A 21,188-nucleotide genomic window follows, 5' to 3' on the forward strand; every position below is an offset into this window, starting at 1 on the left:
AGTTAGAACTGGGTATTTTTACTTTGAAAAATTTTAATGCTGTCCATTTAATACAACTTGGATATTCAAAATGTTATATGACACTGATTTTGTGATATAAGCAGAGGCTTATACATCAATGACACCAGATGTCTCTATATATTGTGTCCATGCAGATGAATGTGACAGTAGGAAAACCAGTTCATTGCTGTGTGAAGTAAAACTGCATATTGTTGGAATGGATTGTCTTCTGTTAGTGCAAAAAGTATATGTTGGTAACAGAGAGCTAATGGGAAGACTCATTGAAACAGAATAAAAGCAAAAGGTAAGCAAAACAAAACAGGAAAGTGCAGATCAAACTGGGACCTGTGAAAGAAAAAGATTCTAATTCTTTAAGGTACAGATCCCTTGCATCAAGGAAATTACATCTGAAAGAGTTAATTCATCTTAGGTTCCCCAACAATGAATAATCTCTACTTTTTCCCCTACTATTTTGTACAGTTCCAATAAGTGAATATTGTTTTACTCTCTTCAGACATTTCTGAGGGAAGTTCCTGTTTTTCTTTCTGATTAGTCATTTCAAACCACTAATCTATTATGCTACTTGCTTCAAACTACTACTTCAAGTTTGTCAAACTTTCCTTCTTCCTAAAGGTATCTAAAAATACAAACAATCTAGAGCTTATTATGCCATAGTCACTTACACAATTGTAAATTTTTAAAATTAATTTAAATGACCAGGCATCGCACTACTAGTCAGGGAAAAAAATGCTTGGGAAAATAAGTAAAAACCAAAAACTATCAAAATATTGGTTTCTCCATTGCTCATACACAAATAGTTATATATCATTTTCATAAGAGAACAGACCTGTGATAATTACTTGTGCATCAGTTTTCCATTCCTACTTTAACTTGACAACAAATATAAGCTTACCTTAAATTCCTAATGTATATATATGCAGTGAGGCAATCTCACTGCAGTTTCAGATCCACCACATATCACTAGTTTTTCTCCTGCTTGAGCCCTAGACATGATACTTATCAAGAAATACAAAACATAACCAAAGGTACACTCCCCTGCTCACCTGATCATCCTGTTAGACTCATCGTGATCCAGATCAGCATCCTGCATTTCCCCATTGTCACTATGGCATCCTGTCATTGACATCTCAGAATCGTGAGCTATAGATTCTTCCATATCATCTATAAAACCACTGTTTCTTTCACTGTCATTGTCATCACTCCCTTCTTCCATGACCACATCAGACTCAGTGCCAGGACTAAGAAGATCTGGAACATAATTTCTGAAGTTATTATTTGAAAACATAGAATTCTTCCATCAACAACATCCTGACACATTTTGAGCTTCAGAAAAACTCAGGTTGTATTTGGAACTCTAGTGCATCTCTAAGTACTCTGTGTGTACTGGTTGGGTGTGATTTTTAACCAGACATTTAGAAAGTCACTACAGAAATCTGGTAATGCAAGATACCTTCAGAAATATAACTTTTTATAAAAAAAAAAAAAGAGAACGTAGTCAAAGCAGAACTTCTTATCCATGGACTTCTATAAAAGATTCGATACTCATAAGCTTTATTTTTGAGATTTTCTGGCTAATTTTCTATACAGCTGGAATGTGGTGTACTATCTTGATGGCTATTGGCAGGCTACTGCTGCAAACTGATGCTAGAAGAGCGGGAATTTCAAAACTAGGAATTTCATAATATGACGACAACATGACGATGAACTACTGAAATAACTCCAAAGACAATTAGGGTATTTCCTCCGCACAAGACTTATCTGTGAAGACTGCACAATATGGTACAGTAATTCACACTATTGAAATAAACACTCCCTGCCTTCAGAACAGAAATACTGAATATTTAAAAAAATCCCACCTATGATGGCATAATAAAAATATGAAGACCTAGGATATAACTTATTTGGCTACAGCTTAGTATTAATAGTATCTTCCAATTTACACTTAAAATATATTAAACTTTACAGTTTCAAGACTAGAGAAGCCTGAGTAAGATCAAAGTAGGACATAACTTTTTATTGTATTCTTGCTTCCGAATGGATTTATCTGGAACATAGAAAGGATGAGAAAAATGTAACCTCATTTACGTGAGGACTTAAATTGCAAAACCAAACAAATTCCACTCCCCCTCCCCCCAAACAAAACCATAAAAAAGGAAAGGCATTTTGTTGAAACTCAGCCTGCAGCTATATACAGTGTGATCTAACATGTGAAAATCATAAGTCCTGTCAGATAGCAAAGACAGCACTAGTTTTTTTCTGGGATGTTTGCAGTATTTCAGGAACTTGAAGTAAGCTTAAAATCACATGTAAAACACCAAATAGTCTCACTGAGAAACTTTTGAATAATTGTGTGGAGGAAGGACCTTGACCTTCAATGTAGTTGATGCCCCAGAAGAAAAAGCTGAGCTGGTTGACAGCAAAATATTTTGAATGAATGGCATTTCACTCAAATTGGAAGTACACAGCTGAAAGGTTACTGATTTCTGATAAAAAGATATATGATATTTCATCTCTAGCAGAAACAGTCATCTAGTCATGAATGATACTTTACAGTGCAAGGCTCTATCTTTACTATTCCAACAGTACTTTTTGAATCTCTATTTTTAATAAATGCACAAAGCAGTTAAAATTAACCTCCTATATTTAGTATATAATGTGTTTATTAATGAGACCATACTTGGAATTTTACTGCTTCAGCCCTTCTTCCTACTTTGGGGAAGATCTATCACGCAGCAGATGGAGAGTGAAGGATACTGTATTTTATTTATTAAGTTTGAAAATAACATGAACCAAATTACTGTAAAAATAGAAATGAAATTGCCTTTGATAATCCTAAAGATTCTATATTAGTCATTTAAGACACAAAATTAAGAGCTCTACTTTGATGTTATGGATAACATACTATGGAAATTATTTGGTATGGAAAAATTTTAAGGAGAGTTTCAAAGAGTACACATGGAGTAATCTTGGAGTACTTTGTGGAGTGGCTTTGCACAAGGTTTCCTCTCAGCACTTCCTCAGATCAACCATCACTTCCCATCAGCCTGGCACCACATTCATGTGTAGGAGGGCAGATCAACAAAAGGCAGGGAGGGGCACAGAAGTTGTGTTGGAGGGATGAAATACAGCTATCTCAGATGGAAAGAGGGAACTTCAAGGAGCAACTCAGAAACAAATGTAAATTTTTATCATCTAGTCCAATTGTCCAGAAACAAGGCTTGCCTTCCTGTCTTCTCTTAGTGATTTTTATCAATCCAATTTTGCACTGGTCTCTAAAACTGCAACTACGCAGAAAAAATCGTATCATTGATAAGCATATTTAGTTACTTCTGACTGCAAGTCTCAGGGAAAACTTCATACTGTTATAAGTGAAATCAACATATCATGGTGTATGTTAAGCATCACTAGCTGGACTTGAAATACGTTATAGGATGGTTAATGGTTGAGCTACAGGTGGCATACACATACTGTAAAGTTTTGAAAAAAAGAAAAATTTAAAAAGTGACTCCAAGAGTCCAGTTCAAGGTGCATCAGAGAGGATATGCAGAGCAACATCAACCTTCCAGAAAACAATGCACCTTATCACGTTTCAGATTGGATACTCAGCATCTCAAATATTTTTCCTTACACCAACTGCCATTAAACAGGAAAACGTTTTAGTAATAGTCACACTACTATGAGAAATACTATAAAAATATTAGTGAACATTCGTAATTTTTGGAATTCTTGATATCTTTTCAATAAAGTAGATTACTGATCTAAAGTTTGAAAAACTTTAACCTCAGATGTCGTTTAGGCTGACAACTTGACATGGTAATGTGCATTAGAAACTGAACACTTCACCACACTTCTCATTCCTTTATCACATTGAACAGTGACATTTTCAAGGCAATCAACAACTCATCTACAACCACTGTTTTTTTCCAATGCTGTCTGTCAAGTCTACCCATACATTCCTACACTTGACATGAAACTGAGAGCACATGTATGGGAAAATCAGCAGATATTCAAACCTTTATTTCTGGCAACTGATAGGATTAGTTTTATGCCAACAGTAAGTGGTGGCATTTTTTTCCTGGAGGGTCTTCCTAGTTCTATCAGGTATGTTCTTCCCTCTCTTGAAGATTACCCTAAAACAAAGACTTTTATTTCCTCCAGATTAAAACACAATTTTGTGCTTGTATCTGACAGGTGATTGCCAGCCTCTCATGAGTGTGGCTTTTTGCTTTACTCTGACACTCTGCATTCAACGAGCCATAACCACCCAGTCAGTTTGCTACTGATACCATCTCTTCGGCACAGCTGAGCCTATCAGTGCCACCTATTTGGAAGACACACATACTGAGCTGCTGGTGTATAAGCAATTCCTAGAGCTCCTCCCACACTTCATCTTTGAAGTACAAGAGGAAAGGCCAATCAAATGATGTATTTTTGCACACATCAAAGTTTCACATTTTTCTTTTACTTGACTGATGGTTTAAACAATGACAGAGATGACTGTTAAGGCAACTTACCTCCATTAATGGCAACTTCCCCCAGGCAGTTATTTGGCACTTTAGAAGCACAGCGTTTGTGACAGTTGAACCTACAGTCTGTTAAGAAAAGGGATACAGTAAAATTACTTCTCTTCTTCCATGACACAATGATAATTTTTCCTGCTATCCAGCCTATAAATGTCAAGGCCTACCACTTCACTCATAAAACATGAACACATGTAGAGAGCATTCCTTAGCATGGCTGCACGTCATCTGCCACTGGAAGGGACGGGATGACAACGAAGGGGAAGAAAGCATCACCCAGGGCAGCTGGGTGGAGGCACTAGGTGTTGATGAAGCGTGGACTCAACTCTTAATAGGAGAGCGATCAGGAGCCCTGAGACCTTGACTGCAAAGCCAGAGCTGCTTTTCCAGTGAAAAAAGCAGACAAGGCTGCAGTGTATGCACTGCTGAAGACTGAAAATTGAAACAGCAGAACCTTAGCCAACAATCATAAGCAAGAAAATATTTGTTCTTTGCATTGCAAACGAACTTCCAGACATCTTTCAGTGAAGGGGTCCTTCAGTACCCTTATTATTTTCCAGTTATTTACATTTCACTCTTCCTTTACATTTTTCTTATGTCTAAGTAGCACGTTATTAGATGTCATCTTAACTGTTTTCTTTTGGCTTATGAACACATTCTACTTCAATTAAGTGCTGTAATTTATTAATATATCTGGAAAATCAGAGTCAAGAAGAAAAAAATATACTAAAGATGTCTATATCCTTATCATTACTTAACTTCAGATTGGTCAGGTTGATATTTGCGTATGCCACTGGGATTCAAAATGAACAGAGACAGCTGATGCCTTCATAGGGATTTTGATTTAGTTAAATCACATCAGAATCACATCTTAAACAAATGCAACTTTGAACTTTTAAAGGATGTTAGCTCAAAAAACAACATAAAGAACTGATTAATTCTATGACTATTACTGTTTATTTTAATGGAAGGAAGGTGATTTTCAGGATCTGTTAGCTAATGTTATCTAACACTACAGCATGCACAATGCTTTGCATTTATGGGCACTCTAGCTGGCTAAGGTGAGCCAGTAATTTAGACTACAATCCAAGACGTTTGATTCACTTTGGCACCTGCTAAGTGTGAGAGCACCATGAGACTTGAGAGCATATTAGTTACATTGAAAAAATGTGTTTCTAAATTCTCATATAACCTCATCTTTATTTTATTTCCATTACAACTCCCCCCAAAACCTGAATTGCTGGGATTCAGGCAAATGCTTCAATTCAAGCATAAGACTAGGTTGAAAACAACAAAGAATAGGGTCCTTTGTGTGAACTGTTCTGCTGTAACTGCCTGACAGCACATGCTCACTCAGTGCCAAATACAATATAATTTACAAATAAATAATTAAAAAAAAGCAAGATACTGCAAATATACCACAGGGTGAGAATGAACAGCCATACAGCCAGGTTGGGCAGAACAGCCATTACAGTACTTTTTATGGCATCAATAATCCAGTCTAATTGTATATGTGCCTACATCTAGACAGTTTAACAAAGAAATTATGAGTAAAGCTACATAGTACTTACTCAAACGCTAATTTACTAGTTTTATTATGCCTAGCTTATATGTTCCTAAAGGGTGTTTACTTACCTTTGCACTGTAAACCCTGTCTGAAAATCCCTTTGAGAAGCTTCTTACAATACTGGCAAACTGTCGGCCGTGTATAAGAATGGATGACAAAAGTGTGAGGCACTTTAACTTTGGACAGTAAGATCTTGTCTAGCTGAATAGGTCGTCCAATGTAGGACTGTGAATTTGATCTTTTCTCTCGCCCAGTAAATGATTCTGATGGTGTCTTCTGCTGTGAAACATATAAAAAGAACATTAGAAATAATCATGATTTTTTAATTTTTAAAAGAGTATCATATTCATACATACATCAAGAACAGGAAGTCATAACTAATAAAAAGCAATGTAAGTGCTTTTACAAATTAATAGAACATTCAACATAGTCCTTTTAGGCTGATTTTGAAAAACTGGATTGGTATCAAACAATATATTTGCCAACATTGCTATTATATATTTCACATTGTGGATTAAATGGGATTTTATTGGAAAAAAACCCAAAATACTCACTAAAGATTTCTCAGAAAAGCATTTTGCATTCCAATAAAAACACAAGGCATTTTTACATCACTCATTTTCTGTTTTGGAACAAAGGTAACTTTGAAAGGCTGCATTTTTTGCATAAAAATTGAGAAAATTATTACCCTAATCTATGTGCATGTATGTTTTGATAGAAAAGATTGGTATTTTCCATTCCCTCTGTTTATAATTTTTGCTACCAAACCTTACCACATTTAGATTATGCACATTAGATCACACTAGGTATTTAAATGCATATATAAAAATACAAAGTGAGACATACAGTTTAAGGTATTGGATCCAAACAATGCTCGAAAGAAACAAATTATCTTATTTTTTCTACTAAATGCATTTAGATATAAAAATGGTAATTACTCTATGAAACAACTGTCCCAGAAAACTGCCTTCTGAGAATTGGCCTTGAGAAAAAAAACAAATCACACCCAAAGTCAAGACAAAAAGGAGAAAGAAAAATGGCAGGATGCAGCTTGATCATTTAAAACTCAGCAGGTAAATATGGTCACCATAAATAATCTAGACTGAAATAAGTGTAAGAAAGCATCTGTCTTTATCACAAATAACAGCAGAAAAAGTATGACTACATACTTTGAGATGTTTTTACTTCCTGAGTGTTACATCTTCATGATCTGTAAAATACTTGCACATGTGAAAAGAATCCCAAACTAGTCTTAGATATTCAATTAATATTTCTTAGTTAGCAATATTGTTTGCTTAACATTTCCAAGATGGACTGCATTAGGTGTTATGAAGTCAACATGACTAGGACTTTGGAAGGGAAGGCAAAACCCTAGCAGGAAGGAAAGCACGAGCCCATGTATAGAGTACAATAGACATTGCTCAGCATGTGCGAACTACCTGCAAATGATAGCCCTCAGTACATTTTGGACAGGACAAAGCTCACAGGAGGCTTCTTCTCAGGCTTGTATGTAAAACAGGGACAGTTTTGGCCCAGACATGTTCCTTCAGTGCCCTGCCTTACAACTTACATCCTCTACCCTATGCTAAGGTCAGATACTGAGCTCTGAATTTCCTCTTCAGTGCTCACAAGAATGGTTATATATGTGACATACAACATTTTAATGTAAGTAATTTATTTTTGAATAAAGCATTCATTTAAGGGTTTTGCCTTAGTTCTAATTTCCACCTGTGAAGCACTTTGCTGTCTCTACTTTGAATATGGACATTTGGTGGACACGTTTAGATGTAGTGACACTATATTATAGGCAATTAACTACATTCTTTATAACAATTTAGAACTGTTCTCTAAGATTCAAGTGATAATGGACTTTAAACAAAAAAACCCCAAAAAAATGGAAGACCTACTGCAGGATCAAGACTAGTCCCTACTTCCATTTTTAAAGTGATTTTGATATTTAAATTGCTGGTTGTATTTTGTTAAAAATAATATACTGAGAAAGCATAACAAGCTCAATAACAAACGAACATAATAATTTCATCACCTTCACCTCAAAACGAGTGAAATTAAACAGGTGGACCTAAATTCATTCTAACAAGTTCTTTATAGGTGATAAATGTCAGCTTTTTCTATTTACAGTCCAATTCACAGAAGCAAGTTTTTTCCTTTCTTTGCCATTCTGCATGCACTGGTCTGCTATGCAATAGCAGCATAGCACACTGTATAACACACAGCAATTCTTAAATTACAATGTCTTCAGGTCAAGTAAGAGGTAAAGCTGACTTTCACTTTCTCCAGTACTAAAAAAGACATCAGTAGTCATGGATACAGTCTCCCTCCTGCATGCCCAGGCCTGATGACAGACTCACACTCCTTCCCTCTTCCAGCCTGAGGCAATGTGACCCTCAGCTCCTGCTCATATGTAGCAAGGGATGGGAAGTTGGTGATAGAGAACTCATGGTAGCAGCAGTCAGAGCATCACTCCACACCCCACTGATGACTGACTGATTAGGAATACCTCCTCTCTTTCGCCAGTGATGAGTCTCTCCTCACACTATCTTCCAAAACTTCTGTCAACATCCTTCAACTTTAACTTCCATCACTCCTAGCATCAGATAGATGCCACAATTTAAAGCCCCGGAAAGAAAAGGAAACCAGAAACTATCCCATTTTAACTGCAAAAGCAAGTATCTCTTCCACAAAGGATCTTCCTCTTGGACCAGTGTGCCTGGTTTGTTAGAAAGATAAATTAGTTTTCCTGGTAGTCAGCCAGACTACTGACTTAGCAAATCTGGAAACTTCCCAGGAAATGATTGCTTAACTGGATTACACCATGGAAACTAACAGCCTGCACAGCTCTAAACACTAAAAAGTCCTTTAGTACAATCCCAGCAAGGTAATCTATACTGAAACAGCTCAGAATATGATTTTCTAAGTGACAACACAAAGAAACATGTGCAGATTTTTAACTGTATGAATGTCCAAGCAAGCTAGTGACACTGATCACATTCAGAGACTTCAATTCAATTATGCTTTAAACTATGAGAATATCTAATAGAATCCAGTGGTTGTTTACTCTTTTACTTTGAAAAGTAAAGAGATTCCCAAGAAAAGAGATGCCAAGCTTTTCCCTAACATGAGACATTCTGCATGTCTCTCATTAGCTGATGCCTGTACCTCCTTCTTGTTCAATTTCTTTGAACTTTTGGAATATAGTGAAGCTACTCAGGGTTTCTCTGGTGAGCTTTGTTAAAAGCTATTCAAAGACAGACCAATTTGTCTACAGTAGGCAGAAGCATAAAGTCACTGTAAAGAACCCTCTCATTGCATGAAGGACACAGGCCTCCATATAACTGCTACACCAAAATACCTTGACAGGAGATCTTGCTTATCTTTTTTACCTTGTCCAAGTTCTTTAAAAAATACAGTTACGAAACTGGAATATATACTGATTTCCTGACAGTGGATTCAGCTGTTGTTAATTACTTGGGTGAGTGTTTTCTAGCACCACATCTATCTCTCCCAAGCACAGAAATCAAAGAACTTTAGGCAGATGCTGAAGGGAGTAATGGGAAGCAATAAAAGCTGACTGCTGGATGCAGATCTGGCCTCTTGGGAGCAAAGACAAGAATCAGTCCTGCAAGCTAGTTGTATGGGCTAGCCTAAACATAAAACAGACTCCTGTTGGAGTGACTTCTTTTAAAAGGTTTCAACAGTCCCACTAAAAATGTACCAGGGATTCTGTCAAAACTTTACTGAAGAGCTTCATTCTCTAAAAGAGTAAGAAATTAAATTACTTCAATTTTGACATTTATTTGTCTTACTTTAAATCATGCTTGTGGAAACATTTTCAAGTTGGTAACCTTCACTCAGAAGAGAACAGGCTTCACATCCTATATTCTCCTAAATACATAATTTTCCAAAACTCTTCACAAAGAAGTATTAACCTTTTGCAGCCTCAATATCTAAAAAGTACTGTGGCATTAGTCCTGTACTCTACACTGAGATATTCAATTAAAACCAATGCTGGTATTCCTACAATTTTGAAATATTTGCCTCTACAACAGCTCTCATGAGCTACTTCTTTTAGTTGAACAATTGAGAGAAGTGATGTATATTTAAAAAAAAACAACCAACCAGCAATAATTGTCCATATGAAGTTTCATTTTCGGTGTTGAGGCATACTTGTTGAAACATGTATTTCCTTCCTGTATCGACGGCAGACCATAAAACCATAATATGTTCACACACAATTTCTTCAGAGGAAGCTACTGTCAGAGGAGGTGCTCAAAATCTATGTAACCACATGAACTATTATGTTTTTAATGCAATGCAAATGTTGACTTTCTTTTACAAATTAAACTATGTGACTGTAATTAAGTGAATTCAAGGAAACAAATTTTCAGTTAAATATACTGAAATACCACACTTAGACTGCAATCAACTGTGTTGTTTTTGAGGTTTCTTGCACTCTTTAAGTCAAATGCATGATTTAATCCTACAAGCAGCATAGTTAGATAGCTATGGTCTGAAAAACACTTCAGTGTCACATGTGTAAACACATAAAAGAACTTAGTTCAGTACAACTTATTAATATTAAACTATCCACAGATGGAAATTATAATGTACCCCATTCCTCTACTCAGACATCAATACCAGTAAACAGTGATTTGAATGATCTGCCTATAACCTGCCTTATTTTGTAAAGTAACAAGAGAAGATTACTGGGTTTCAGCAGTGATTGTGTGGCTATGCTAACTTCTCAGAGTCAGCAATTTCCCAAAACAAAAGCCCTTCGTTGACAAGGCGTTTGCTACTGCCAGCAGACACAGTAGGGTTTATATAGCAGAATAAGAGACATGAGTTCCTTCAAAAATACTAGGTTTAGTTTGATCTTCTGTTATATACTTCATAATTTTAAGTATCATAATTTTAAGTAATAAATTATTTTCATGTAAATCTCTTGCACTACTAGAATGTTCACACAATAAGTAAGACTCAGCAGCTCAGTTGTGCCTACTGCATAGAAACAATAATAAAGAAAAAAAACCTAGCACGTCATTATTCAAAAGGTGTCATAGCCAAGTTACAACTCAAGACAAAGCACTTCAGAGAATCTTTGCACTATTCTAGTTCACCCTATTGCGTTCTTTTTTTTCTCCCCTCCTACCCCCTAACATTTGTATAAATGTGTCCCATCTGAATCAGGGATAATCATCAGGTCTTTGGGCTTAACCACAGCCAGTGGCTTGGAAGCAGTTTTGGCATTGAACAGAGGATGTCTAGACATGCCAGCTTGGTGAGGCTTGTCTAAAGTGAGCAAGTTTGGAGGCAGCAGGATGTTAATGCAGAAAAATAAGGCTATATATTAGAAAGGAAAGCATTGGATTTGTTTGAGTCAGGTAAGTACAGATAAAACGTTGTGCTAATTGTCTCTATTTCTTAAAATACAAATTGCACTTTGGGATTTTGTATGGTTTTATGAGACATGAATGATGTTTCAGAGATGGTGTAAGGAAAGTAAAACACAAGCCACTGGGTTTGTCACTGTTTTGTATTTTCAGCTTGTGCAAACCCTTGTGTTAGTACTTAGAAACTGAAAGAGCTGAGCTCTGAGTGTATGTTTGCTTGGACATGTTATACACTCCCAAAGAATTCCTAATGTCACAGAGCAGAGAATCATAGAATGGTAAGGGTTGGAAGGGACCACCAAAGCAGGCCCACCTAGATCAGGTCACACAGGAAAACGTTCAGGCAGGTCTTGAAGACCTCCAGAGAAGGGGACTCCTGGACAGCCTGTGCCAGAGCTACTTCACCCCCACAGTAAAATACATTTTGTCTTAACGGAACTTTTTGTGTTCCAGTTTCATCCCATTACCTGTTTTCCTGTCACCAGATACCATAGAAAAAAGGGATGTCCCAACCTCCTGACATCCACCATTTAGATATCTGTAAATATTAATGATATCCCACAGCCTCCTCTTCTCTAGAAAGGCTCCAGTTCCCACAGCCTTTCCTCATAAGGAAGATGCTCCAGTCCCCTGATCATCTTGGTGGCCCTGTGCTGGACTCTCTCCAGAAGTTCCCTGTCCCTCTTGAGCTGGGGAGCCCAGAACTGGACACAGTTCTGAGATGAGGCCTCACCAAGGCAGAGAAGAAGGGGAACAGAACCTCCCTCAACGTGCTGGCCACACTCTTCTTGATGCATCCAAGGATGCCCTTGGTCCTCCCAGTTCAGTGTCATCAGCCAACTTCCTGAGGGTACACTCTGTGCCTTCATCCAGGTTGTTGATGAAGATGTTGAACTGGCCCCAGAACCACTCAGATCCCTGTGGAACTCCACTGGCCACAGGCCTCCAACTTCATTCACCACCCTCTGGGTTCTGTCATTCAGCCAGTTCTTGATGCACCTCACACCATCCACTCATCCAAGCCAAACTGCCTGAGCTTTCTGATGAGGATATTGTGGGAGAGTGTCAAAAGTCTTGCTGAATTCAAGGTAGATGACATCCACTGCGCTCCTCACACCTAGTTATGCATCTCCAAGTCCTCAATTTAAGCCATGGTAACTGATATGAAGGAACCATTATTATTGCAAGTCTTTCCTAAAATCAAAATAGGGAACTTAAGAACATGTGGCAACCACCTGAGGACAAGAACACTCTAAACGTCTCTCCTCTTCTAAGGTGAAGAATTGAATACATATAAACTTCTCCAAGGGATCATAAACAAGTTCCATTCAAAAACATCAACAGACATGGCACATAAAAAATTTCAGAACATGTACATCTTAAGCTGTTTACTATTTTCTCATCTACTCATCTTCCTAGATATTTGGAAAATATTGGCAATATATAATGCTTTCCTAAATACACATATTTCAACCTAAAATAATTAGTTTAACCCTCTTTTGGATCTCATTTAGCTCTAATGAACTTCTGAAACAATCACAGTAGGACAAATTAGATCAGAAAATTTCTAATGTAGTTTGAAGTAATCACAAGAATTCAGTTTTGTTGTACTTATTGCATGGCAGTTAGTACATGGACTACTATTGCTTTATGGCATGGCAGTGTGTAAGGGAAGCCATTCCAAATTTACTTACTGTACCCACAATGTTTTAATTCAGGGTTTCAAACTTTGAAAGTCATAAACATGTAACTCTTAAGAAACAAGTTAACTACATTTTAAATAGCTTTTGTTGAATTGTTTTTTACCTTTAACATGTTTTAATATTTTACATAATTGTACAAAAGTAATAAAAGTAAAAAATGATACCTAAAAGAATGTGGAATTAACCTAAATTTCTATTTAAATATTTAACTTTCAGTGTCAGATTCACTGACTTCTCGATTCTTGGTTCTGTTCAGTGCATGACTCTAGATCCACCTGGTGAATTTAGAACTAAATTAATGTAAACATTTCTTAGGATTGGTTTAGTTCATAGACTATATTTTACACTTTCATACACTTTTTTTTTTTTTTTACAAAAAAATTTAAAAAATTAGCAGACTGAAAATAAGTTATGACAGAGAGGAATATGTATTGTACATCACCGGAGCATGGAAGGGTAACTTGGAGGTGACAGGAATATAACATAAGCGGTATTAATTAACAGTTAGCCTGAGTGTCTTTCTTCAAGGGGAAGTATTTTGCCTCTGAGGATCTTTGATCTAATGAACTCTAGCCCAAACAAGGACTCCTACTAATTACAACTGGCTTAAGGCATGAAGCTATGCTCAGCTGCAACACTTTCGTCAGCTCTTTGTCAATCCTTCCCTTAAGGGCTCCTCTTTTTCCCTGTCCAGTGAAATGAGGAGGCATATGAAGCTCTATAGGGACTGGAAGTGAGAAAAGGAGATATGTCTTCTGTCTGAATGTGGAAAGGGAAAGCTTCACGCATTGGAAACTTCTGAGTCATTGGAAATGAGGACCCCTTATTTTAGTGAGTAAGAGAATACATCAACTGTATTAAGAAGTGCGTACAAGAGAAGAAAGATAAAATGGCCAGCTACTACTCAAGAAAAGATTACTGTCCTAGTTCTGCAAAATCACTCTTCTATGTATAACTGAAGAGCCTCACGTCAGCTCTGCTTACAACAAATCCACATAGTCAAGCAACACACAGTGCTTTGTATTTTCAAGGATACATAAACAGTCCTTGTAACTAAAATTATTTAAATTTTGAACTGCTTAGTAAAAAATAATTTCTGATTCTTTATCACCAGGATATGTAGGTAATTATGTAATATTCAACTTATCTGTGCCTGGTAAGACACAAAATTCCTGTTTTAAATGGAAAGCTCAGCTAGGCTTTGTCTGAGAAATCACTTCCAACATGTCTATAAATTATCTTAAGATATCATCATTCATGTCTTCTAGAAGAATGAAAAAAAATTATAAAAAATAATGGAAACATATATAGGAGTAAATAGAAATATAATTCTATCACATAAAAAACCCATAGATGGCTACTGTATTTTTAAATTTTGTTTACAAAAGAAACATAGTTATGTTTTTCCTTCAAATATCTTTGTTTTTTCACTACTACTTTTAAATACTGTTAATTTAGGGTAATCCACCACCATCCATATTGATGGATTCATAATCTTTCAGATAAAACATACTTAGAATTAAATTATCTTGGATACTACAAACCTCCTGTTCCATATATGATTGTTGGTGCTGGTTTATGTGTATTCTGTACAGTTGTAATTCTGGGGTACATTATAATAAGAGTATATATGTTTTGGGAAGAAATTAAGTTATTTCTTTCAAACAGATAGATGCTTGGCCATGATAATCTTAATTTCAGTGCAACACAATGTTCCTCAGATTAACTGTGTAGTATTTCTAAAAATGAAAACATTTGCAAAGCCTGTCTTATCTACCTGCATCACAAATATATTCTGCAAGGGAAGACGCCAACATTCTGAAGTTTCAAAAACTCTTGAAACCCTAAACACGAAACAAACATCCTTGCAAAATTCATATTGAAAGCCAAAGATTATAACCTTTGGCATGACATAGGCATTTAAAAAAACCTATTTGTTTCATCTTTTACACTGGATTTTTTTTATATACAATTGTAATTTAGTTGTGCACTATTCATGTTGATTTCCACAGAAATACAGAATCATTGACTGTTTTGTTTCTTTTTTTTAATGCAATCATATTCTGAAAAAAAGCTACTACCTTGCATTATGGCATGATTAAGATTTTTGCTGGTGAGCACTTCAAGGTCAGATTTTTTCAGCTTAAAACAAATAGACTATTTTCTACATTACCACATCAGATTCCCAGTGTTATGAAAGAAAGGTTAAAATTTTCTTCCCATGTGTTACAACCAGTAGACAAGGGCTGCATTCCAACCAATGACATTTACCATACCCAAGAAATAAGAAAGTCCCTTTTGCATAAAAATATTTTAATGTTAGATAATTTTACTGTTTAGTAGAAGAATTATGACTTTCAATTTGGAATCTGGAGTTTAGTGTTTTATACTAAACAAAAAACAAATGCTCTTGAGTTCTAAAGAGTTCTTGAGTTCTAAATTGCAATATAGTAATCTGACTAAATTCCTGCATTTCTTCACATTGTCACTGCGAATCCTGAAAGTATGATTGAGAGTAAACTCAGTACATACCTCATAGCCAAGGCTAACAGGAGACTGAGAGAGGAAGTTGGAAAGATATAAAAACAGAACAAAGAAATAAGGGGAAGAAAAAGACAGAAAATAATGTTACTTTAGAAGAAAGCAAAAGTGTACATTTATTTTATATTCTCATTCTAGGTACTAGAATAGAATGTAAAAGAATTGCATTTGAGCTATGAGAGGTGACAATCTGGGTTATATAGCATCTTCCTGGTTCTACTTGGTTTAACATCTCTGTTGATGAGTTTTATGCTACTAAGCAAGAACAAAAAAAAAAGGGATATTGCCCAGATTTTATTCTTCAGAGGTAGATATATAAAGATGTCCTCAAATGTAGTCCCCAGTCAGTTTTCAGCTCAAATGAAATGGTAATGAAAAATTCATACCCATACTGAAATTGTGTCTGTGTGTGGTGGTTCCCTATGAAAGGATTCCCCATTATCCTGTCTCAAAGAAATTTAACACGTCAATTAAAGTTATCTTCTTTCTGGTTCACATAACATTGACAAAAAGGTTATAAAATCATAACTTAGCTAACAATTCCAACTAGGAAACATGTCCAGGAATTCCTTGTCCCTCAACTGCTCTGATACTACGTAGTAAATAGTGGTAAAAAGACTATTTCTTTTAGTCCTAATTAAAGAATTGACAGATTTTTGATTGAATTTAGTGGTCCCAAACAGAGATTATATTTCTGTGATTCAGGTGCCACATCAACACTAATAATGAATGATACTATTTTGTAAATTAGGATGATATTTCTTAGTATATTCACACAGACTGTAGAAAAATGAAACACATTCTAAAGTACATGCTTTGATTGGTACCACAGTATAAACTGCCATAAAACTTATCTCACAAGTACTGCAGAAGAATGGAGTCGAAAGTATAGATCTGATATAGAAGAACTGAAAAAGCTTATGCACACTTAAAATAAAAGGGGGGGGGAAAACTGGAATACATTCAATGCAAAAAAAAAAAAAAAAAAACCAAAACACACAATCACAGAATGGTGGGGGTTTGAAGGGACCTTTAGAGATCATCTAGTCCAATTCCCCTGATAAAACCATCCAGATCAGGTCACACAAGAACTCATCCAAGTGGGTTTTTAAAACCTCCAGAAAAGGAGACTCAACAACCTCCCTGGGCAGCCTGTGCCAGGGCTCCATCACCCTCACCGTTACATAGTTTTTCCTTATGTTTAAATGGAATAGAAGACATATAGAAGCACTTCAGGAAAAAATACTATGATTTCTTGAAACAAAGTGATATTGAAAAACTATTTCATATTTCATTTCTCTAGCCTAATGGTCACCTCTGTACCTACTGTAAACATATTCTCTTTGTGCATGCACATGTGTGATGTTTTGAATCATCAGCATGGGTACACTGATCATTAAAAGTTTAGAGAAGTATAGCCTGCAGCATATATGAAACACTTTCTTCATTGGCAATTTTGAAACTTTCAACAGTCTTAAAATATGTAGCTTTACAAAACAGCTATGTCATATAAGAATGTACCAGCGAACAGTCATATAATTAAAAATGTTTTGAAATTGAAATTTTTTGCAACCTTGTAACTGTATAGTTTAGTGAATATTTATAGAGAGTATACTGGGACAGTCACTCATACAATTTTGTTAAACAAAAATTCCAGAAACAATTCAGAATTAAGATTAGCCTTTCTCAAAATTTTCTCTCTTGGTCTCAATAAGTCAGCATTTCTGAAACAACCTACTGAGAATTATGAACAATCTATAAAGATTTATTGCTGCAGTTTTTGCAGAACTTAAGCACCTTACTCATTTACGCAGCTTTTCAATTAAAAACACAGATTCGTAATGTTAACCTTAATTTCCAAGTAGCTTTACGCTAATGATAATCAGTATCATAAGTACATAATTATGGTTCGTAGATGGCACTGCACATAACACCCGGTCTACATAATTTGCAATAGTATCCTTTTAGTATGTCAAGTTTAGTAAGTTTAATATTCTAATTGAGAAGAAAACATGATAATTGTTGTGTGTACTTATAAATTCTTTCCTCTCTTTTAAACCTAAAGTTTTCAAAACTTACATTTAGGAGTGGGTTAATTTACACACAGTGTAAATTCTTAACTATTCAAGTGTATTATGAACCTGAGTGTTGAAAGGAACAGATATGTCAAAGATAACAAATACACATAATTTCAATTGACTCCAGACTTACATTTTGCTCTCAGAAGAAGAAAAAAATACTGTATGAATGCATATACAATTATACTGTATATTTACACGTGCCTCTGTTTATACTGTACATCTAAATATAAATCTACACACACATATACAGAGACATACATACACTCAATACAAAGGAGATAACGGAGATTTCTCGTACTTTCTTCTGAACACTTAAAATATTAATTCTTAACAAGGAATTATTAATATTAGTTCTTAACAAAGGGAGGAGACTCCTGGGAGTATCAGACATGACATACCTTAAAACCACATTCCTTAACTGGTGACCTCCCTTTTATGTCAAGATGCCTTTTCACATTCCAACGCTTTATAAATTAGATACCATCCTCCTCTGCAGTCTCTAACAGGGAAAGCAGATGCTACAGAACTAAATGTCATTGTTTCTTACAGCAACATCCCTGTTCTCTATAGCTAGGGAGTCTCATACCAGAAGGACTTCATCCGGCACACTGGGCGAGGGTTCTGCAGAAACTGTCCGAACAGAGCTGAGTCCTGTTAGGGACACGTTTGACAGGCGCCTTTTCCGTACGCCACTGCAGTTGTTAGGGATTTTAAATGCACACCTCTTATGGTAATTTAGACCACATCCTGAAAATAAAAATTTAGAACCATCTGATTACAGTTCATTACTGAAAAAGCAAAGAATTTTTCCGTTTTCCTAACAACCAATAATTCAAACCCACCATCCTTAGTTCTGATTAAACTTTTTTCTTCTACTCTGTTGGTGTCGCTATTTGCTCCTAATAGTTACATCCATAACCAGTGTTTCTTTCATTTTTTAAAAAAATATGGTCTCCAAATACAGGAAATCTCTGTTATCAGCATTTGGGAGGCATGGAAATCTTTCACTGCAAACAGTGTATTTCATTGCACACAGTCTAGTTGTGGCAAAATGAGAAAAGATGCCTATTACAGACTCACACGGACTGACGGTGATTTCAGTTAAACAGTCTGAATTCACATGCTATCAAGTGAGATACAAGCTCAGACTTGCAATAGATCTGTAAGACACAGAAAGCTCTTTTCTTAAAAATAAATATAGACCTTTTTTTTTGCACTACAGGTTACAGAGCTTCAGGTTATATCTAGGAGGCTGTCAAACAGATTAGTTCTTTAAACAATTAATTATTTTGATAGTTCCTACTGTGTCTACCTACTCTTTTTTTTTTCAGACACTTGACCAATCTAAAAGCACTGTCAGAGACAACATGCATAAGGAAAAGGACACTCTCTCTTCCCAAGACAAAACAAAACAAAAAAAACTTCACTGCATCTCACTGCACCTTACCTTCACATTTGAGTCCCTGACGCACCAGCCCCCACAGCATTTCTCCACAATGGTCACAAAAGGCTGGTGCTCGATATGAGTGAACAAAAAGAGCATGGGGTCGGATTTGAAAGTCTTCAAATGTAGCAGAAGCTGTAACAGGATCATTGCAAAAATTAATAAAATTAATAACATAACTAATATGCTTCATTTATGTGGTACTTCATCACAGAACAAACCAAAACTCCTTTAGGTCACTATGATGATGAACTTTTTAAAGACAAAAAGATTGACAATACACTTTCATATTACAATGACCACTAGAAAAAGAGTAAATCTGCTTTTGCAGATTTGCAGCAATAACTTATGTCACAATGTTTTCAAAAAAACCTCGGGAGAATAATAGCATACCAATCATTTATCAGAAATTGCCAGAGTTCAATCAAATATTGGATATTTTTCAAAATAGTCTTTTACAAACTTTACTCAGTACATCTGAACATATCCAGTAAAGAAATATATGGTTTTGGGACAAGAAAATTTGAGAGTCCAGCGCAGGGCCACCAAGACGATCAGGGGAATGGAACATCTTTCATATGAGGAAACACTGCGGGAACTGGGGCTGTTAAGTCTGGAGGAGATTGAGGGGAGATCTTATTAACATTTATAAATACCTAAAGGGTGGGTGTCAGAAGGTTTTTCTATAGTAATTAGCAACAGGACAAGGGGTAATGGGATGAAGCTTGAACACAAAAAGTTCCACTTATATTTAAGAAAAAACTATTTTGCTATGAGGTTGACGGAGCCCTGGCACAGGCTGCCCAGAGGGGTTGTGGAGTCTCCTTCCTTGGAGGTCTTCAAGACCCGCCTGGACATGTTCCTATGCAAACTGATCTAGGTGAACCTGCTTCTGCAGGGCGATTGGACTACATGATCTCTAAAGGTCCCTTCCAACCCCTACCATTCTATGACTCTATGAAAATGTATTAAAAATGGGCCATTTCATCTGACCGTTTGGTAATATCTGATTCACTAGCCTATGTTTAACGTGCTTGGGAGGTTACTTGATAGAATCCCTTGGGAGTCAGTTTTGAAGGGGACGGGAGTCCGGGAAGGCTGGACACTTTTTAAGAAGGAAATCTTAAAGGCCCTCCCCAAATACCATAAGAAGGGTTGAAGGCAAAGAAGACTGGCCTGGCTTAAAATCAGGGGAAAAAAAGCAAGAACTACTTAGTATACAAAGGCAGCCAGTACCACAATACTTTTACAAATATATTTCAATGAAATATTTTCTTTTTCTCATCTGTTAGACATATATCAGATGCACTAATGAAAAATAGCATTTGTGAAATGTTGTTAAATATTAACCCTGTATGCAAACATTTGATCTCATTCAGACTGCCATTTAAGCATGTAATTTAAGTGCATGCTTACTGTTCACAGATATCAGTATGAATGAACCATGTTTGTACCACTTGATAGAAATGTTTTGTCTTTCAACAGAAATACATTCCTGATTTGCAACTGAGAAAAAACAAAACAAAACAAAAAACCCTACATTTTTTTAAATGGTTCAGTCCAAATTCATTTCTAATAGATCCAAATACCCTTAGTCTCTGGCTTGTTCTTTGTTTATTAATGAAAACAGGACGAAAAACAGGACTGCATATCAGTCAAGAAAAGGTTTTTAACTTCTTAAACCGAAGTACCAATAAAGATCTATGCCCCGCTCCTCTTATCTTGTCAATGAAACTGGGATACATATGTAGAGACATGGTCTTCACAATTTTGGAAAGTCCAGTCACACAGTATGTTACAACATATCTCCTCAGCAATGCAGACCATTATATACACATAAGTAAGCCTTTGAATCTCTCTACTTGTTTCCTTCAGAGTTTCAATCTAAGTTTCAGAGACT

The 21,188-nt window shown here is 35.9% G+C and overlaps 1 protein-coding gene across 3 annotated transcripts in view; it reads right to left on the minus strand.

Moving 5' to 3' along the window:
- PRKD1 (protein kinase D1) overlaps positions 1 to 21,188 on the minus strand; it is a 134,417-nt gene that overhangs the window by 24,010 nt on the left and 89,219 nt on the right. For 2 of the 3 annotated variants that reach the window (XM_061998468.1, XM_061998466.1), the window contains 5 exons: positions 19,292 to 19,423; positions 18,431 to 18,591; positions 6,177 to 6,387; positions 4,536 to 4,613; positions 1,065 to 1,269 (listed from right to left, as the gene is read on the minus strand). In XM_061998468.1, the coding sequence (XP_061854452.1) occupies positions 1,065 to 1,269; positions 4,536 to 4,613; positions 6,177 to 6,387; positions 18,431 to 18,591; positions 19,292 to 19,423 (787 nt within the window). The remainder of the gene's footprint in view (positions 1 to 1,064; positions 1,270 to 4,535; positions 4,614 to 6,176; positions 6,388 to 18,430; positions 18,592 to 19,291; positions 19,424 to 21,188) is intronic. The other variant, XM_061998467.1, reaches the window with a different exon arrangement.

This window comes from Colius striatus, chromosome 6 (assembly GCF_028858725.1).
Source record: "Colius striatus isolate bColStr4 chromosome 6, bColStr4.1.hap1, whole genome shotgun sequence".
NCBI lineage: Eukaryota > Metazoa > Chordata > Aves > Coliiformes > Coliidae > Colius > Colius striatus.